This window comes from Prenolepis imparis, unplaced genomic scaffold (assembly GCF_030444845.1).
Source record: "Prenolepis imparis isolate NDT839.2.m4 unplaced genomic scaffold, iyPreImpa1.0 SCAF_6, whole genome shotgun sequence".
NCBI classification, from domain to species: Eukaryota; Metazoa; Arthropoda; class Insecta; order Hymenoptera; family Formicidae; genus Prenolepis; species Prenolepis imparis.
The window spans coordinates 15,777,554-15,793,255 of NW_028141164.1; the positions used below are offsets into that span (position 1 = coordinate 15,777,554).

The window sequence follows — 15,702 nt, forward strand, 5'->3', positions numbered from 1 at the left end:
ACCGTCGTTCCTTTACGCTAATACGGCCGATCTGCCGCCGCACATCGGCGTACATTTATATCATCCAGTTAGAAATCAACATAAAGGACGAACACTTTTTTTGTAAAAGGCTTAGGAAAAAAGATGTTTGGATGGGACATTAAAATGACAAACCCTGTATATACATATACATATAATACATATATACAGGGTGTAACAAAATTAGACCGACAAACTTCAAGTGGTTATAAAGAACATCAAAATAAACCGATTTTATCAATAAATCCATGTTCGCAAATGAGCTGTTTTGGCACATGAGAATCAGAGACTAAAACATTGTTTGCTATATTTAGAACATTGTTTAACTAACATTAAGACATTGTTTGACATTGTTTGAATAAGATATTGTTTGACATTGTTTAACATTGTTTAAATAAGACATTGTTAACTAAGCTCAGTATCACAGTATTGAGTATTCATTCAGCGTTACACTCAGTATTTATTATTATTTAGTTGAAATTCATGTTCAAATTGGACAAGTTTTCTTATAAAGAATTGGCCGATATGCATCTGATTTATGGGGAGTTAGATATAATGGAAGAGAAGAAAATATACTTCTCTCTCACTTCAAAAACCACTCTTGTACCAAAACGGTTTATTTGCAGACATGGGTTTATTGACAAAATTGGCTTGTTTTAATCTTCTTTATAACCACCTGAAGTTTGTCGGTCTAATTTTGGGATACTTTGTATATAATATATGATATAAAACGTTAACAGTTAAAGTTATAATTAATCTCACCCCATTTTTATCACAGAGCTTGATTGTATTGAAGGATCCAACAGCAAAATAGTTACCCGAAGGACACCATCTAATTGCTGTTACGGGACTATCACCAATGCCACTGCTATGTAACAAATTTCCATTAGCATCCCATACCTGCATTAGAAATTATTGTTACTTGTTTTTAAATCATAAAATTATAAAATATAAACTATATAACACTTTTGTTAGTATGATTGTCAGATGAAATAAATTAAATTTAAAGAAGAAGAGAATCTGGTTTTATAATCCTCAATGAATGAACAAAAGAGTTTCGAAATTATAAAGGAATTAAAAATGGTTATATGAGATAATCAAGAAATTGAGTCAGCATGTCATATATTATATATTCAGTAGTCGAATAACCATAGAATAAAATTATTCATTCGAATACATTTGTTTTTATATAAAGAGTAGAAGATTCTATTGTAAAAGATACATAGAAAATTAAGATAATTACGCAAAGATAGGGAAAGCTATTCCCGATTCCGATAATTTTGAAAAGTATAAACACTTTGAGTAATATTGTGGAAGTTGTAGCCAATGCTCGTTGTTCATGAAAAAAGTATTAACGAAATAATTTTAATAAAATAAACTTTTCTGACGCTATGTATATTTCAAAAAAATATATTTGGTGTGAAATACTTTAATGTGTGTGTGTGTGTGTTTGTGTGTGCATGTCAGTATTATGAAGTGAAAGCGTGAACCGGGGAGGGGCAAAACCCCTAATTTAATTTTAATTTCATCAAAAATTTCAGTTAGAAATTCTTCAAAGTGGGGGCAGAGTATCCACGCTTTTATTTAATCATTATTCTACACGAAAATCATTATTTCACTAGCTAATTTTAATAAGAAAAGTAAACAAAAGCAACTTATTCTCAGCAAACAATGTAATATAAAAACATATAAACTAATATGATGTCATAGAATTACATATTAGAAATTGATTGGCGTTTTACCTCCATGTGTTCAAGTAAAAGATTTGTTGGTGTTTATTTCATTTTAATATCTTTTATTTTTAGAAGGCAGAATTTTTCTAGAGATTCATGTAGAATTATAAAGCTTTTAAATTTCAACAATTATTGATAATAAAAATGTGTATGACATTATTAACAATTTTCGTGTAGTTCTGAGCATGTACAATGCCTTTCCAAAGAGTTCTGATGATGGAAATAATTAGAAAATTTTTTAAACAAATTTTTTTACCTGTAAACTTTTTTACCAGGTAAATTTTTTTACCTGAAAAACGCATATTTTCGAGTATAAAGGTAAGATGCTAGTCATATTTCGAGCGTTTTATTAATTCTAAATGAATTTTCGTGTCGATTTTCAATCACTTTTAATTTCTAGAAAGAGTTCTATGCGAAAAAATATATTATAATATTTATTAAAGAAATTATATCGTCCGAGAGACTGAACGTATAAGTATCGAGATGAGATGCTGGCCGATATTGAACAGTTCTATTCATTAGAGAATATTTTTGTGTGTTGCTCTGAACTCTTATTTAATAATTTTCTAAATAATTTTGTGTAGAATAAAAGTTTTTATTTCTTGAATAATTTTTATTACTTGCAAAAGACACATATTCGCAGATAAATGTAGAATTTTTGAAATTTTTTATTTTTAGCGTTTTTCATAAAATAGTTCTCGTGTAATTTTTGTGTTATTTTTTATATTTCTTATTATTTTTTGTATTAATATTTTTTATGTTTTTGTGTTTTATTTTAATAAAAACGTTTAAATATTTGAAGAAATATAATAAATACCCGTTATTAAAATGTAAAATCTTAATTTTTAAATATAAATTAGAAAATAGAAAGGCTATTCGAGCTATACGCGGATGTCGGTGCGTCGATTCCAACGAAAATTTTTCGTTGAAATTAACTAATTGTGCACGGGGCACGAATTTTGCTTGGTACACCACCAAGACTTTTATTTGGGAATAAATCCATACTAGATTTTTAATTCCCATATTACCCTCTAACCCCCCTACAGAATTATAGGCGAGAAAAATATAGATCCGAAAGTCGCTGAATAGGGAATCGAACCCGAGACCTTTCGCTTGCCGGGCGACTGCTCTCACCATCTGAGCTATTCAGACTCTTCGACTCTATATTTCTCTCTGCCTTATTGCTAATTAAATAAATATTTGTAAATAACGCCTTATTCAGCCGGCGTGAATTAAACACTAAGAATATAACGGCTCTCTATATATCAAATATAAATTAGAAAATAGAAAAGCTATTCGAGCCATACGAAGGGTCTATATTTTTCTCGCCTATAATTCTGTAGGGGGGTTAGAGGGTAATATGGGAATTAAAAATCTAGTATGGATTTATTCCCAAATAAAAGTCTTGGTGGTGTACCAAGCAAAATTCGTGCCCCCTGCACAATTAGTTAATTTCAACGAAAAATTAATTTTCGTTGGAATCGACGCACCGACATCCGCGTATCCCGACAGGCTCGAATAGCCTTTCTATTTTCTAATTTATATTTGATATATAGAGAGCCGTTATATTCTTAGTGTCTTAATTTTTAAATAGATAAAATCTGTGTAATACATTCCTTTATTATTGTTATCCTCTTAGTTATTGTATCAAAATAATATTATTGTGGAATGGGAGTTTTTATAGTTATCTCTGCCTATAATTTTTATTTTACGTTCTGTTCAGTCGTTTTTCTTTTATTTCTTTTATTTTTATTTTGCGTTACATGCGTAGGCGTCGTGAGCAATCGAAATAATTCGGGAGCGATCGAGATGATTCGGGAACGATCGAGATGATTCGGGAGCGATCGAGGCAATTAGGCAGGACCGAGCGCGGACGTAAACAAAGTTAAGTTGCGTGAGCGCGAAGAACGACGTCGAAAGTATATTTCTTTTGTAAAGTCTATTATCCATTATTAAACTGCGTTAAACCCATATAAAGCAATTGGTAAAACAATTATTCCTTCATCCCGCCTCTCACAATTGGGGGCTCGTCCGAGATATACAAGTGGATAAAAAGACGATATGGTAACAAATGACGATAAAGAAGTTAACGACTGCGCAGATGATAGATCATATGCACAAAGATAGATAATATGACAGTATATCAGTTAAAAGACAAATTAAAACGATGAAAGCTAAAGACAACTGATAATAAAGCGGAATTGATAGAACGGCTTCAGAGTCTGAAGTTGAGACGGTGATGTCCCTGGAAGTGCAGGAAGATGACAAGATGAGTAACGACGAGGACGCGATGAATCGCGAATTCGTTGATAATCCTGAAAGTGATTAAAAGGAAGATGGCGTCAGGATAACCACCTATATAGACGAGAAAAATGCTTATTAACATTTAAAGACATTGAGGACTCCATCGATGCATTTAGTGGCAATGGCGGTAAAACTATCAAGCAGGATAGAAGATTTCGAAGATACGGCGAAGTTATGCAGTTCTTCTGCGCGAATCGACACGATTGTTTGTGAGATATGAAGTGCGCGGAAGGTCGTGAAAAGACATTAAATCAGTTTTAAAACACGAATTCTTTCAGAAGGTTAGCAGTCATGACAAGCATAAATAGCTTCAAAGAAAAAAGAAGAAGAATAACGACATATAGCGAGTATTGTTACAAGATGCTCGAAATTGCTTCCCGAGTGAAGATGAAAAGCAGTGCAGTTATTCAATACATAATAGACAGTATAACTGACGATAAAGTAAACAAAGTTATTTTGTATGAGGCAAAAAGTATTTTCGAGCTCAAGCGCAAATTCGATGTATACGAGACGATGAAAAGTAAGTCTAAATATCATTCTAAGACGAGCGTTCTAAAACAGACGAGCGAAGAAAGAGATCTCCGCGTACAGAAGATAAGCAAAAAGATAAACAGTGTTATAACTGCGACGATAAACATCATCTGAGCGGCATGTCCAACGAAAGGAAAGGGCGTTAAATATTTTCAATGTGATGAATATGGTCATATTGCAGCTAATTATCCTAAAGCGTCAGATAAGAAAACGGAAAGTTGTAATGTTATACAAGTTGAAAAAAAAAGTTATAAAGAGGTTAGTATAATCATATTGTTAGTTTGATGTTAGTTGATGAGTGCAGATTGTTATGTTATGATAGGTACACCTACGTTTATTAATCAGTCAATAAAAGAGGCGTTGGTTCAAGCGAGAGTAAAATACTAGGCAAAGTGCAAGTTAAGATTTCCATTGATGATATGAGATAATGTTCCATATTGTCTCTGATGCTTATAGTGCAAAGTGCTGCGCTTATCGGAACGGTGTTGAAATGCGAATAAAACAAGGCTTCGTTAAGATCATTAGCGTTACAGAACAATTTTCAGATCTGCTGGAAGTAAACAAAGTTGATGTAATTGATGAATTGAATAAAGTAGACCTCACGATCAGAAAAATAAGGACGAAATAGAAGAAATAATTTTTAATTATAAAACCGGTAAGATTAAGAATGTAGGCATTGAGTTAAATATTGTTCTAAAAGACAATATCCCTATGTATCAGCGCGCTCATAGACTGTCGGCAGCCGAACAGAAAGAAGTTGAGGCACAGATAAATAAATAGTTGGACGAAGGTATCATTCAAGCATCCTGCTCAGATTATGCCAGCCCAATTGTATTAGTCAAAAAGAATGACGGCACAACGCCAATATGCGTTAATTATCGTAAGTTAAATGAAAAGATGATTAAAACGAGATATCCATTACCCATTATAAAAGACCAGATTAATCGTTTGCGGGGTATCTAGGGTATTTAGCACTATAGATCTTCAGAATGGATTCTTTCATGTTTTGGTGGCCATAAATAGTCGCAAATATACTGCATTTGTAATTTAAAATGGCCATTATGAGTTTTTACACATGCCGTTCGGCTATGTATCGCACCCGCATATTTTCAAAGATAAATACGTAAATGCCGTATTTGCCAATTTAGTTACTAGAGAAATATTGTAACTATTTACATGGATAATCTGATCATACTTTCGATCAACAATCAAACGGTTAACGATATTTAAAGGAAGTCTTAGAAGTAGTAAGTTCGTACGGGCTGAGAATAAATTGGAAATGTTAGACAATAAAAGTTTTTGCAGCAGGATGCGGAACAAAAAAAACGTTCGCGATCACGTGATTATTGCATGAATAGAGTTTATGTTAATTATAATGTTTATTTTATATATTAGTCTAAATTATTCAACAACAAAAGAAATACTACACAACTTAAGGGGGGAACCTCGTGTAAAATTTTTTTTTTGGCATTTTTTTTTATGGCTTGAAAAATTCATATACCATCTGAAGAATATATTTCCAAAGTTTCAAAACCTAAATCAAATCCAAAAGGTCCCTAAGAAGTCATTAAAGTGATGCGCTCTAATGGTATTTTGGCGATTTGCCGTTATTAATAATATGCGGGTCTCGAATGCGCAATTAATGTCCGGAGGTGAAATAAATCAATAACGTCCGAGTTAAAATTAACGTGGTCTTTAATCGTGAATAAGATGTACAAGTTGAATAAAATGTACACGTCTTATTTTAAGCCGAATAATGAGAGTCATCGCCCTCTCGTCCTCTGCCGCTCTCTGTCTTATTTTTCTCGATCTCGAATATTCTATTTTCTTTTCGGCTATGTTTTTGTCTATCATAAATTATCTATAACCTTGCCCGTTGTTTATTATTGGCTTTGTTATTTTAATTCAACGGTCACTAATTCTTTAATTATCGCTTCTGTTTTATATTATTTGCAAAAATGATGCGTAAAGTTATAAAGGATGATCCAAATCGTCGTCCTAACCGGTCTCGTCGTCGGCGATTTAAAGGCAATCAGTTTTCGAATGTATCGAACGTGGAAGTCGATGAGGAGATGAGCAAGGAAACTAGTGCGTCTGCAAAGAAGTTGAAGGCGTCAGTGGAAGATGTTATTGTAAACCCTGGTATGTGTTATAAAATTATTGAATTTATCAGCGTTTTTTCTGCTCTCGCTGATTTACTTGTCTGTAAAGTGTGCAAGCAAAAAGTGAAATTTGGACAATCTGGCGAAAGAGGTCTTGGTTTTAAAATTTCAGTGCAGTGTAGATGCGGAACTTCCCTCATCCAATCAGGACCGTTTATTCACAACGCTTTTGAAATAAATAGACGTGTTGTTTTTGCCATGCGTTTACTCGGTGTCGCTCGAGAAGGTATAAATATTTTTTGTGGTATTATGGACTTAGGCAGTGGATTATCTATACAAGCTTACGATCTTATTATAAAGCATGTACATTCGTCTGTCAAAAAAATTTTTGCTTTGAGTTGCAAAAATGCAGTAGAAGAGGAGAAAAGTAATAATGAGAAGAATGAAAAGCCGTTACTAAATTTCACGGTAAGCGGTGACGGATCGTGGAAAAAGCGCGGGTTCTCTTCTCTCTATGGCGTGACGACTCTTATCGCTCACTATTCGGGTAAAGTGATTGATTTAATCGTAAAAAGCAGCTACTGTCAAGCATGTACCTATTTTCGGCACCACGCTGACGATGATCAGAGTGCAGAGCATCTAGAAAATTGTGCCATAACTCATAAAGGATCTGCAGGTAAAATGGAGGTCGAAGCTGTCCTTGAAATGTTTCGTCGTTCTGAGAAATATTATGGTGTACGTTATACTAATTACGTCGGAGATGGTGACGCAAAAACTTTTAAGGCTATTCTAGATGCTAAGCCGTATGAAGATGTTGAAGTGATAAAAAGTGAATGCGTAGGTCACGTGGAAAAGAGGATGGGGAGCCGCCTTAGAAATATTAAAAAAACCGCTAAGCTTGGTGGAAAAGGAAAGCTTACCGATGCTTTAATTAAAAAATTGACAAAATATTATGGTCTAGCCATTCGTAGGAATGCACACTCAAAAGAAAATATGAAAAAGGAAATAATGGCCACTTATTACCATCTATCTTCGACGGATAAACAGCCGCAGCATCACTTTTGTCCTACTGGCGCCGACTCGTGGTGTGCATACAACGTTGCAAAAGCCACAAATGTTGCCTATCAACATCCAAAACCACTGCACAAAGATGTACAAAAGCATATTTTGCCGATTTACGAAGATTTGTCTCGGGATGACTTGTTGGAACGGTGTGTGGGTGGCTTCACACAGAATGCAAACGAATCTTTCAATGCAACTGTGTGGCGTTTGGCTCCGAAGCATTTGAACTGCGGTTTAAAAATAATCGAAATTGCTGCTTACTTGGCCGGAGGTATGTTCAACGACGGATATATGTTTGTATTGAGAGTTATGAACAATCTAGAACTGGAAATTGGCCCAGAGTGCAAAAAATTTGCTGACACTTATGATAAGAATCGAATAAAGAGACAAGATCGATGATCACAAGAAGCGACAAAAGAGGCCAGGACTGCTCGAAAAGAGAAAAATGCAGCACAATTAGATGTTTTTCTAGAAGAGGAAGGATTACTTTACGGCCCTGGCATCGCAGATTAAGCCTAGGTAAATATAAGTCACTCTAAACTTAACTTTTTGGTAGCGAAAACTTTAAACGCGTTTTTCTCAAAACGCTTTTTTTTTCGCGCCGGACAATATAACTCAAAAAGTTAATGGCCGATTAACTTGAAATTTTGTATAGATATTTGTGTATGTATTGTATACTTCATGAACCTAAAAATATATTAAAATTGTTATAATAAATATTGTTTTTAACAATTTGTTTAAAAAAAAAAAATTATATATATTTTTTTTTTGTTTTCAATTTTTCATTTTTTTGTTTTTTTTGCTAAATTTAGGTTCATGAAGTACAAAATAATTTATTTTAATGAAAAAAATTTAATTCGTTGATTTCAGACAATTACAAAGACCTGAGCGTTGTCCGGCGCAAACTCGAGAAGCCAACTTCAAGCAGCTGTAGCGCCGCCATTTTGTTTTTTTTTTACAACAAAAAAATTTTTTCTTGTAGATTTAAACTTAAATATTACAATGTATTTTATTTGAATTCAATAAATACTCCAACTTTTTTGTAATAAAATCTTTAAAAAAGTGCTGTTTACACGAGGTTCCCCCCTTAAAGAGCAAGGAAAAACATAAATGGTCTTATTAAAAAAAATAAACTTTCAATGTTTTTATAAATTCTTTCAGCGCACATACGTTCATACTTGATGGCGATCTTATAGTGACTGCCTGAGCTCACAGAAGCGAAAACAGGACAACGATCCATGCAGCGCTATTATTCGCGTGTCCTTATCGTATTGGGTCAGATAAACGCGCGCTTTTTCAAAATTACCAATTTATTATTTGGATATAAGCAGTGCTTATTTCCAACAGGAGAAAATGCCAGTTTTTGAAAACACAGGTAAATTATCCAGGTTTTATAATAAAAGACGGAACGGTTATGCCTTCTGGTGAGAAAAATAATGCAGTTAAATGTTTTCCTATACCGACGGATCGAAGAGCGGTGCAAAGCTTCCTAGGATTGATTGGCTATTTTTGAAAATTTATTCCAAAATATGCATCCGTTGTGCATCCGTTGACGAATCTATTAAAAGAAGAAACAAAATTTTATTTTGGCGACAAAGAGACGCGCATTTAATCAATTGAAGGAAGCTCTAACAAAAAGACCTATTTTATTGACGAATTTATTGTCCGAGCGCGGAAACCGAATTACATACGGACGAGTCATCTCAAGGTTATAGAGCTATTTTGTTACAAAGAGATAGCAAAGACCGTCTTTTTCACCCGATATATTATGCGAGCGGCAAAACTACCGATAGCGAGGCCAAATTTCATAGTTATGAATTAAAAGTTTTAGCGATTATCAAGGCGTTATGAAGATTTCGAATTTATTTAATAGATATACTGTTTAAGATTGTAACAGATTGCCATTTACGCAAATCATGAAGAAGACCGATGTCTGCACATGAATTGTGCGATGGGCTTTGTTCCTGCAAGATTTTCAATTTACCGTCGAACATCGTCCCGGAAGAAATATGCGTCACGTCGACGCACTCAGCCGCAATGCTCTACCAACTTATAATCGAATGCTCTGACGGTATTATGGCCGAAGTTACAGAAGAATCAAATAGATGACAATAAACTCGCTTGTATCAGGAATCAGACAATAATCAAACTAAAGGATATCTAATAAAAAACGGACTTTTATGTAAGTATTTGGAGATGCCTCAATAGTTGTACCAAAATTGATACAATACAATATTATATGACTGATTCATGAGCGTGGACATTTTGGACTTGACAAAACCGATAAATTACTAATGATGGATTATTGGTTTAAAGGAATGCGAAAGAAGATTAAAAGCGTCATATAAAATTGCATCTTGGTGGAAAAGAAGATTGGGAAATAAGAAGGTTGGCTGCATCCGATTCCGAAAGGAGAATGTCCATTTGACAGTTGCCATATCGACCATCTCGGTCTCTTGGTATCGACGAAAAAAAGGTTATAGGTTATCTGTTCGTGATGATTGACGCATTCACGAAATTCGTTTCGCTGTATCAAACAAAGTCAACGAATACAGCAGAAGTACTCAACAGATTAATACAACAAAGTGCTGTCTTCGGAAATCCCCGACAAATAATCTTCGATAAAGGAACAGCATTTATTTCGGCTGATTTTAATACTTACTGTAAGGATGAAAACATTGAACACTTAATCATAGCCACTGGAATTCCCCGAGGAAATGAACAGGTTGAGCGTATCAACTGAATTATAATATCAATACTGACAAAGTTAGCTGCATCGAATCCGGCTCGATGGGACAAATATGTCGATAAAACTCGGAAGGGTGGAAGATGGCGGCCTTGCTGATGACAGGTGATTTTCGGTGCTCCGCTTTTTTGGAGGATTTCGGCGGTTTAAATAATGAGAGAGTGATAAGGAGAGTGGAGCGGAGGGAGATAAGCAAAAGGATGTGGCGGAAATAAAGAGAGTTAGAGAAGGAGCGAAAAGTTGGTTTTTCGAGGAAAGAAATTGCTGGAGCAACGAGGAAAAGAAAGAGGATTGTGAGTATAGCGAAGGAGAGAAAAGGGGATGAGGGGTCGGTAAAGAAGTCAGGATAAAGCAGGAAAGGACTTGGAGCGGAGCACTGAGGGCCTGTGGCCCCCCAGGATTGTGGCTTAGTTACAAAGATACATTCGAATACGGCGCCCTTTTATACTTGTACACTGTTTCCAGCAATCAAGAAAGTCCCTAAGTTCGATAGGTATTTTAGTTGTAGACTGATGTTATGTACTGGCCTGATGGCGGTACCAAGGCCATATTATTTTTCTCAATAAAAAAATTACAAAAATACATGATGACAAAAATTAGAAACGTGCAAAAAATGATGGCCTCCCTTTCGACATTTTCGCTGAGGAAAAATCGTTTCCAAATGATCCCAGGAATCTATCCTTAAGCGTTGATCAGTTAATTACCAAATGTATGTATATATGTATATTACCACCCTGTATACCATATACAGGGTGTTTCCGGGTTAAATGGCCAAACTTAATATATGAATTCAGGACCTCAAAACAAATAAAACTTTTATCTGGAAGTTTGCTCGCAAACGGTTCGTTGAAGAGATACTGACTTTTGAAGCTATAGAACTATAGGATCACGTTATCCAAGGCATACCACGAAGAGATCGCACGATCAGATTTACACTTCGTTCTGTGTGTATATGTGTGTGTGTTTACATATTAAATAGCAATAATTTAATAACAATAATTAACAATTAATTAATTAAATTAATAATTGAAATATCACCACATAAAAATTTTGCTCATTATCGTGTATTATAGATCAAGTCTATGCAGTATAATATATGCATTTATTCACTCAGATCGAGAGATGCGGTTAGAAAGGGTAAAACAATGTGTCTTGTAAAAAGTGAAATTCATATACAACTTTTTTGATCGCTCATCTTGCTATTATCGTTTTGTGAGATTATGTTTAATATTAATTAATAATATTAAACATTTTGAAAATTTTAATGTCAACTTCAAATACACAAAAAGGCAAGAATTTATTTGTATCGTACATAATTGTATCAATGCGCAGAAAAAAAGAGACTAAAACTTTTGTATACATACCCTAATACATTACAAGAAAAATATATGAAGATTAGTATAAATTTGAATTTAAAAGGCTTAAAGAGCCGTACGGATAGTAGTGCGTCAGTTCCAACGAAAATTAATTTTTTATTGGAACAGCATAATTGTGCACGGAGCACGTATTTTGTTTGCAACTGCCATTTTGTTTGTTTGTACATTGCCAAGATTTATTTGGAATATAATCTTAATTCGAGATTTTTATATATAATTCTGATTATTCTCTTCAACCCCCCTAAAAAAATATAGGCGAGAAAAATATCGGAGCGAATCGGGAATTGAACCCAATTCTTCCGCTTGCTGGGCGACTGCTCTTACCACTGAGCTATATTCAAATCCCTCACACTGATACTTCTCTCTTGCCTATAAATTAATTGCCTATAATGAATTATACAGGATGTCCCATTTTAAATGACTAAGGCATATTCTCAAAAATATGAAAGATACGGAAAAATGTTTCATACAAAAGTTTTTTGACTTGCAGGGGGACATAAACTAGTGTCATTGGTTTGACCTTGGATAGTCGTTTGAAGATCACATGAAGGTTATCTTCAATTTCTTAAATAAAAATCCCTATTTTTTCATGCATACTCTTGTAGCTTATCTCGAGAGCTTTTCAAAACACTATAATAAAGTATTTTTCTATATCTATTAAGTACTTTTTGAATTATAAGACTTGAAGTTTACAATATTTTGATATAAAATACAAAATATCATGTCAAACATTCAGTTTTCGGTAATCTTAATACTTTTATGCACGGAATAATAAATAATGAGACCACCAATCAATTGGTGTAAAGAAAACACATAGTTAACACAGTATAACTACATACAGTAGTGACAGTAGCTGTCGGCTCCTTTGATATAGCCGTGAGTCGATCACGTGACGGTCAGCCATATTGTAAGCCTTACGGGCGCTTCATTTGAACATTAAGAATCGCGATAACGTCTTACGCAAAGTCTTTTTTAATGAGATAAAGATAATAATGCAAATTATTTTCTGTTTTTAATGTTAGTATATTTTAAAAATGTATTAATAAAATTATAAAACAGTATATAAAACGTGATTGTTGAAAGTTAGCAATATACCGTCACAATATTGTGATATCGCCATGACAGTCCGTCATGTTCTTAGCCTTACAGCTAACGCATGCGTAAAAGAAAATTTACTCGCTGATTTTCTAGCACTGTCACTACTGTATGTAGTTATACTGTGTAGTTAATTTTTAAAAAAAGTATGTAATTTGCAACATATTTTAAAAATTAATTATGTGCTTTCTTCAGACCTATTGATTAGTCTCATTATTCTGTGCATAAAAGTATTAAGATAAGATTATCGAAAATTGAATATTTCACAAGATATTTTATATTTTATGTCAAAATACTGTAAATTTCAAGTCTTATAACTCAAAAAGTACTTCATGGAAAATTATTTTATTATAGTGTTTTGAAAAGCTCTTGAGATAAGCTACAAGAATATGCATGGAAAAATAGGGGTTTCCATTTAAGAAATTTAAAGTGACTTTTATGTGACCTTCAAATGATTATCCAAAGTCACAATGGCACCATTATGTACCTCTTCAAACCAAGTAACTATTGTTTGAAACGTTTTTCCGTATCTTTCATATTTTTTTAGATATATGCCTGGGTCATTTAAAATGGAAAACCATGTATATATATCTCTCAGCCGACGCAAACTAACAAGAATTTTAAGGCTCCACATAAGAAATGTAAAAATGATATCAATATGTTAGATACATATATCTACAATACTTTCGATATAAATATAGAAGATTCGAATGATATCATGTGCTATGGTTGGGAAAATAGACCCATTAAAGTCTATACCAACATATGAATCTATAGATATTATATGTATAATATATGTAGAATTATAACACTGTTTTTTTACATTAAAAATATCGAGTGATGTAAAGTAATCATTGCTTTGTGTAGTTGTGTAATATGGAATAGTGTAATTATAGTTTTTGTTTTTATTATTTTATCTCAATTTTCATCCTTTTATTTAAAGAACATAATTCAAACAGCAAAACTTTGTAAATTAAATGAACTTTTTAATAAATGAATAAGAAATGGATAAATCTTTATAAAGGTTATTTAAAGTCATAACCTTAACAATATATACATGTGAAAATCAAAGTCATTGAGGTAAAGTATACTAATATAAAAGTTTACTATATATTTTAAAAAGATTTATTAAAAATTTAATTATATCAGTCTGTTATTATTATTAATTATTTTAGTCTACTCTTTTATGATAGATATTATTCAAATTATCATCAACGATTGTCAAAGGTATCTAGTTTATTAAGTTATTAGATAAAAAATATTTATAGATATTATTCAAATTATCATCAAAGATTGTCAAAGGTATCTAGTTTATTAAATTATTAGATAAAAAATATTTTCAAGATATAATTTGTTATATGACTTTATTTTATGTTTATTCTATTTAATTAAAGCAAAAAATGCAATAATTAAGAATTACATACCTTATATCTGCAATCTTCGCCAGCAGAAAGTATGAGACCATTGTTACCATAGCAAGCAATAAGTATGAGACTATCATGCGCATGCCACTGAAAAAATTATATATATATATATATATATATATATATATATATATATATATATGTTAAACGTTTATTTCGGGGACAAAATTTCAAGCGAATGAATATTTTGGGGACAATTGTATACTTTAAGGAGATGGCTCAAAGTATCCATAGGTATATCAAATGTATGGTTTAGGGACATTACGTATGTATATTAAACGCATAGTTTGAGTACACTATAATTCACCAATAGATGGCACTGTTAGTACCATAATGATCATAAGAGATTGTGACCCCAAACTATGCTTTATATATACGAAGAAAATTTTTACTCATATATTTAGGAATATCGGTTTTTAGACACTTAAAAACTTCTTATACTTGTTAATATATAAATTTTAAAACATATTCAACATGCAATTTTCATACTTTGAAATCATGAGGTATCATAATGATTCAAAGAGTGTGACCTCAAACTATGCTTTATATATATGAAAGAAAATTTTTAATCATATGTTCAGGGATATCGATTTAGACGTTTAAAAACTGAAACTTTTTTTAATATATAAGTTTCAAAACATATTCAACATGCAATTTGCATATTCTTTGAGGTCATAAGATGTGTCAAACGCATAACTTGAAATCGTAAAAATTGTATCATCAGATTTTAAACAAGAATGTTTCGTGAAACTTTGAAAAAAATCTTTCGATTAATATCGTTATTTATATTGTAGAGAATGTATAATCCGTACACCTGAGAATAAATTTTGTACATTTTGTGTACAAAATTTAGTCGTATTGTAAGACAAACGCATTATTTGAAACCAGTTTATTACTCAATATTACATATAACATTATCATCATAAAACACAATTTATTATTCTGTCAGGTGCACGCGTTATACATTCTCTAAACCGATATCCCTGAATATATATGAGTAAAAATTTTCTTTCATATACATATACAGGATGTCCGATTATTTACAAAGGAACGGTCGGAAGTGTCCCTCACCGATTTTGATGCGCTTTGGATATGTTGTAGAGCATCAAAAAGTATTAGACCCATATTTTTTTTAGGTGCTTATCTCAACATTTAAGGGTTGAAACAACCCCTTGAAAATAACGGATATTTTCATTTTTAGCAAATATCTGTGAAAATTAAGGAATATGGAAAAATGTTTTATACAAAAGTTTTATGGTATTGTATTTTATACTCTTTACGATGGCATAATCACATTTTTCGAAAATGTCA

At 32.6% G+C, this 15,702-nt stretch overlaps 2 protein-coding genes across 2 annotated transcripts in view; one reads left to right on the forward strand and one right to left on the reverse strand.

Moving 5' to 3' along the window:
- Window positions 1-15,702, reverse strand: part of Oseg5 (intraflagellar transport protein Oseg5) — a 238,155-nt gene that overhangs the window by 165,116 nt on the left and 57,337 nt on the right. Inside the window, exons 5-6 of the mRNA XM_083040402.1 lie at window positions 14,392-14,478; window positions 781-918 (exon numbers count right to left, since the gene is read on the reverse strand). Coding sequence (XP_082896528.1) covers window positions 781-918; window positions 14,392-14,478 — 225 coding nt within the window. The remainder of the gene's footprint in view (window positions 1-780; window positions 919-14,391; window positions 14,479-15,702) is intronic.
- On the forward strand, window positions 6,381-8,149 carry LOC145937385 (uncharacterized). The gene has a single exon (XM_083040410.1). The coding sequence runs from the start codon at window positions 6,545-6,547 to the stop codon at window positions 8,147-8,149; it is 1,605 nt and encodes a 534-aa protein (XP_082896536.1). The 5' UTR covers window positions 6,381-6,544.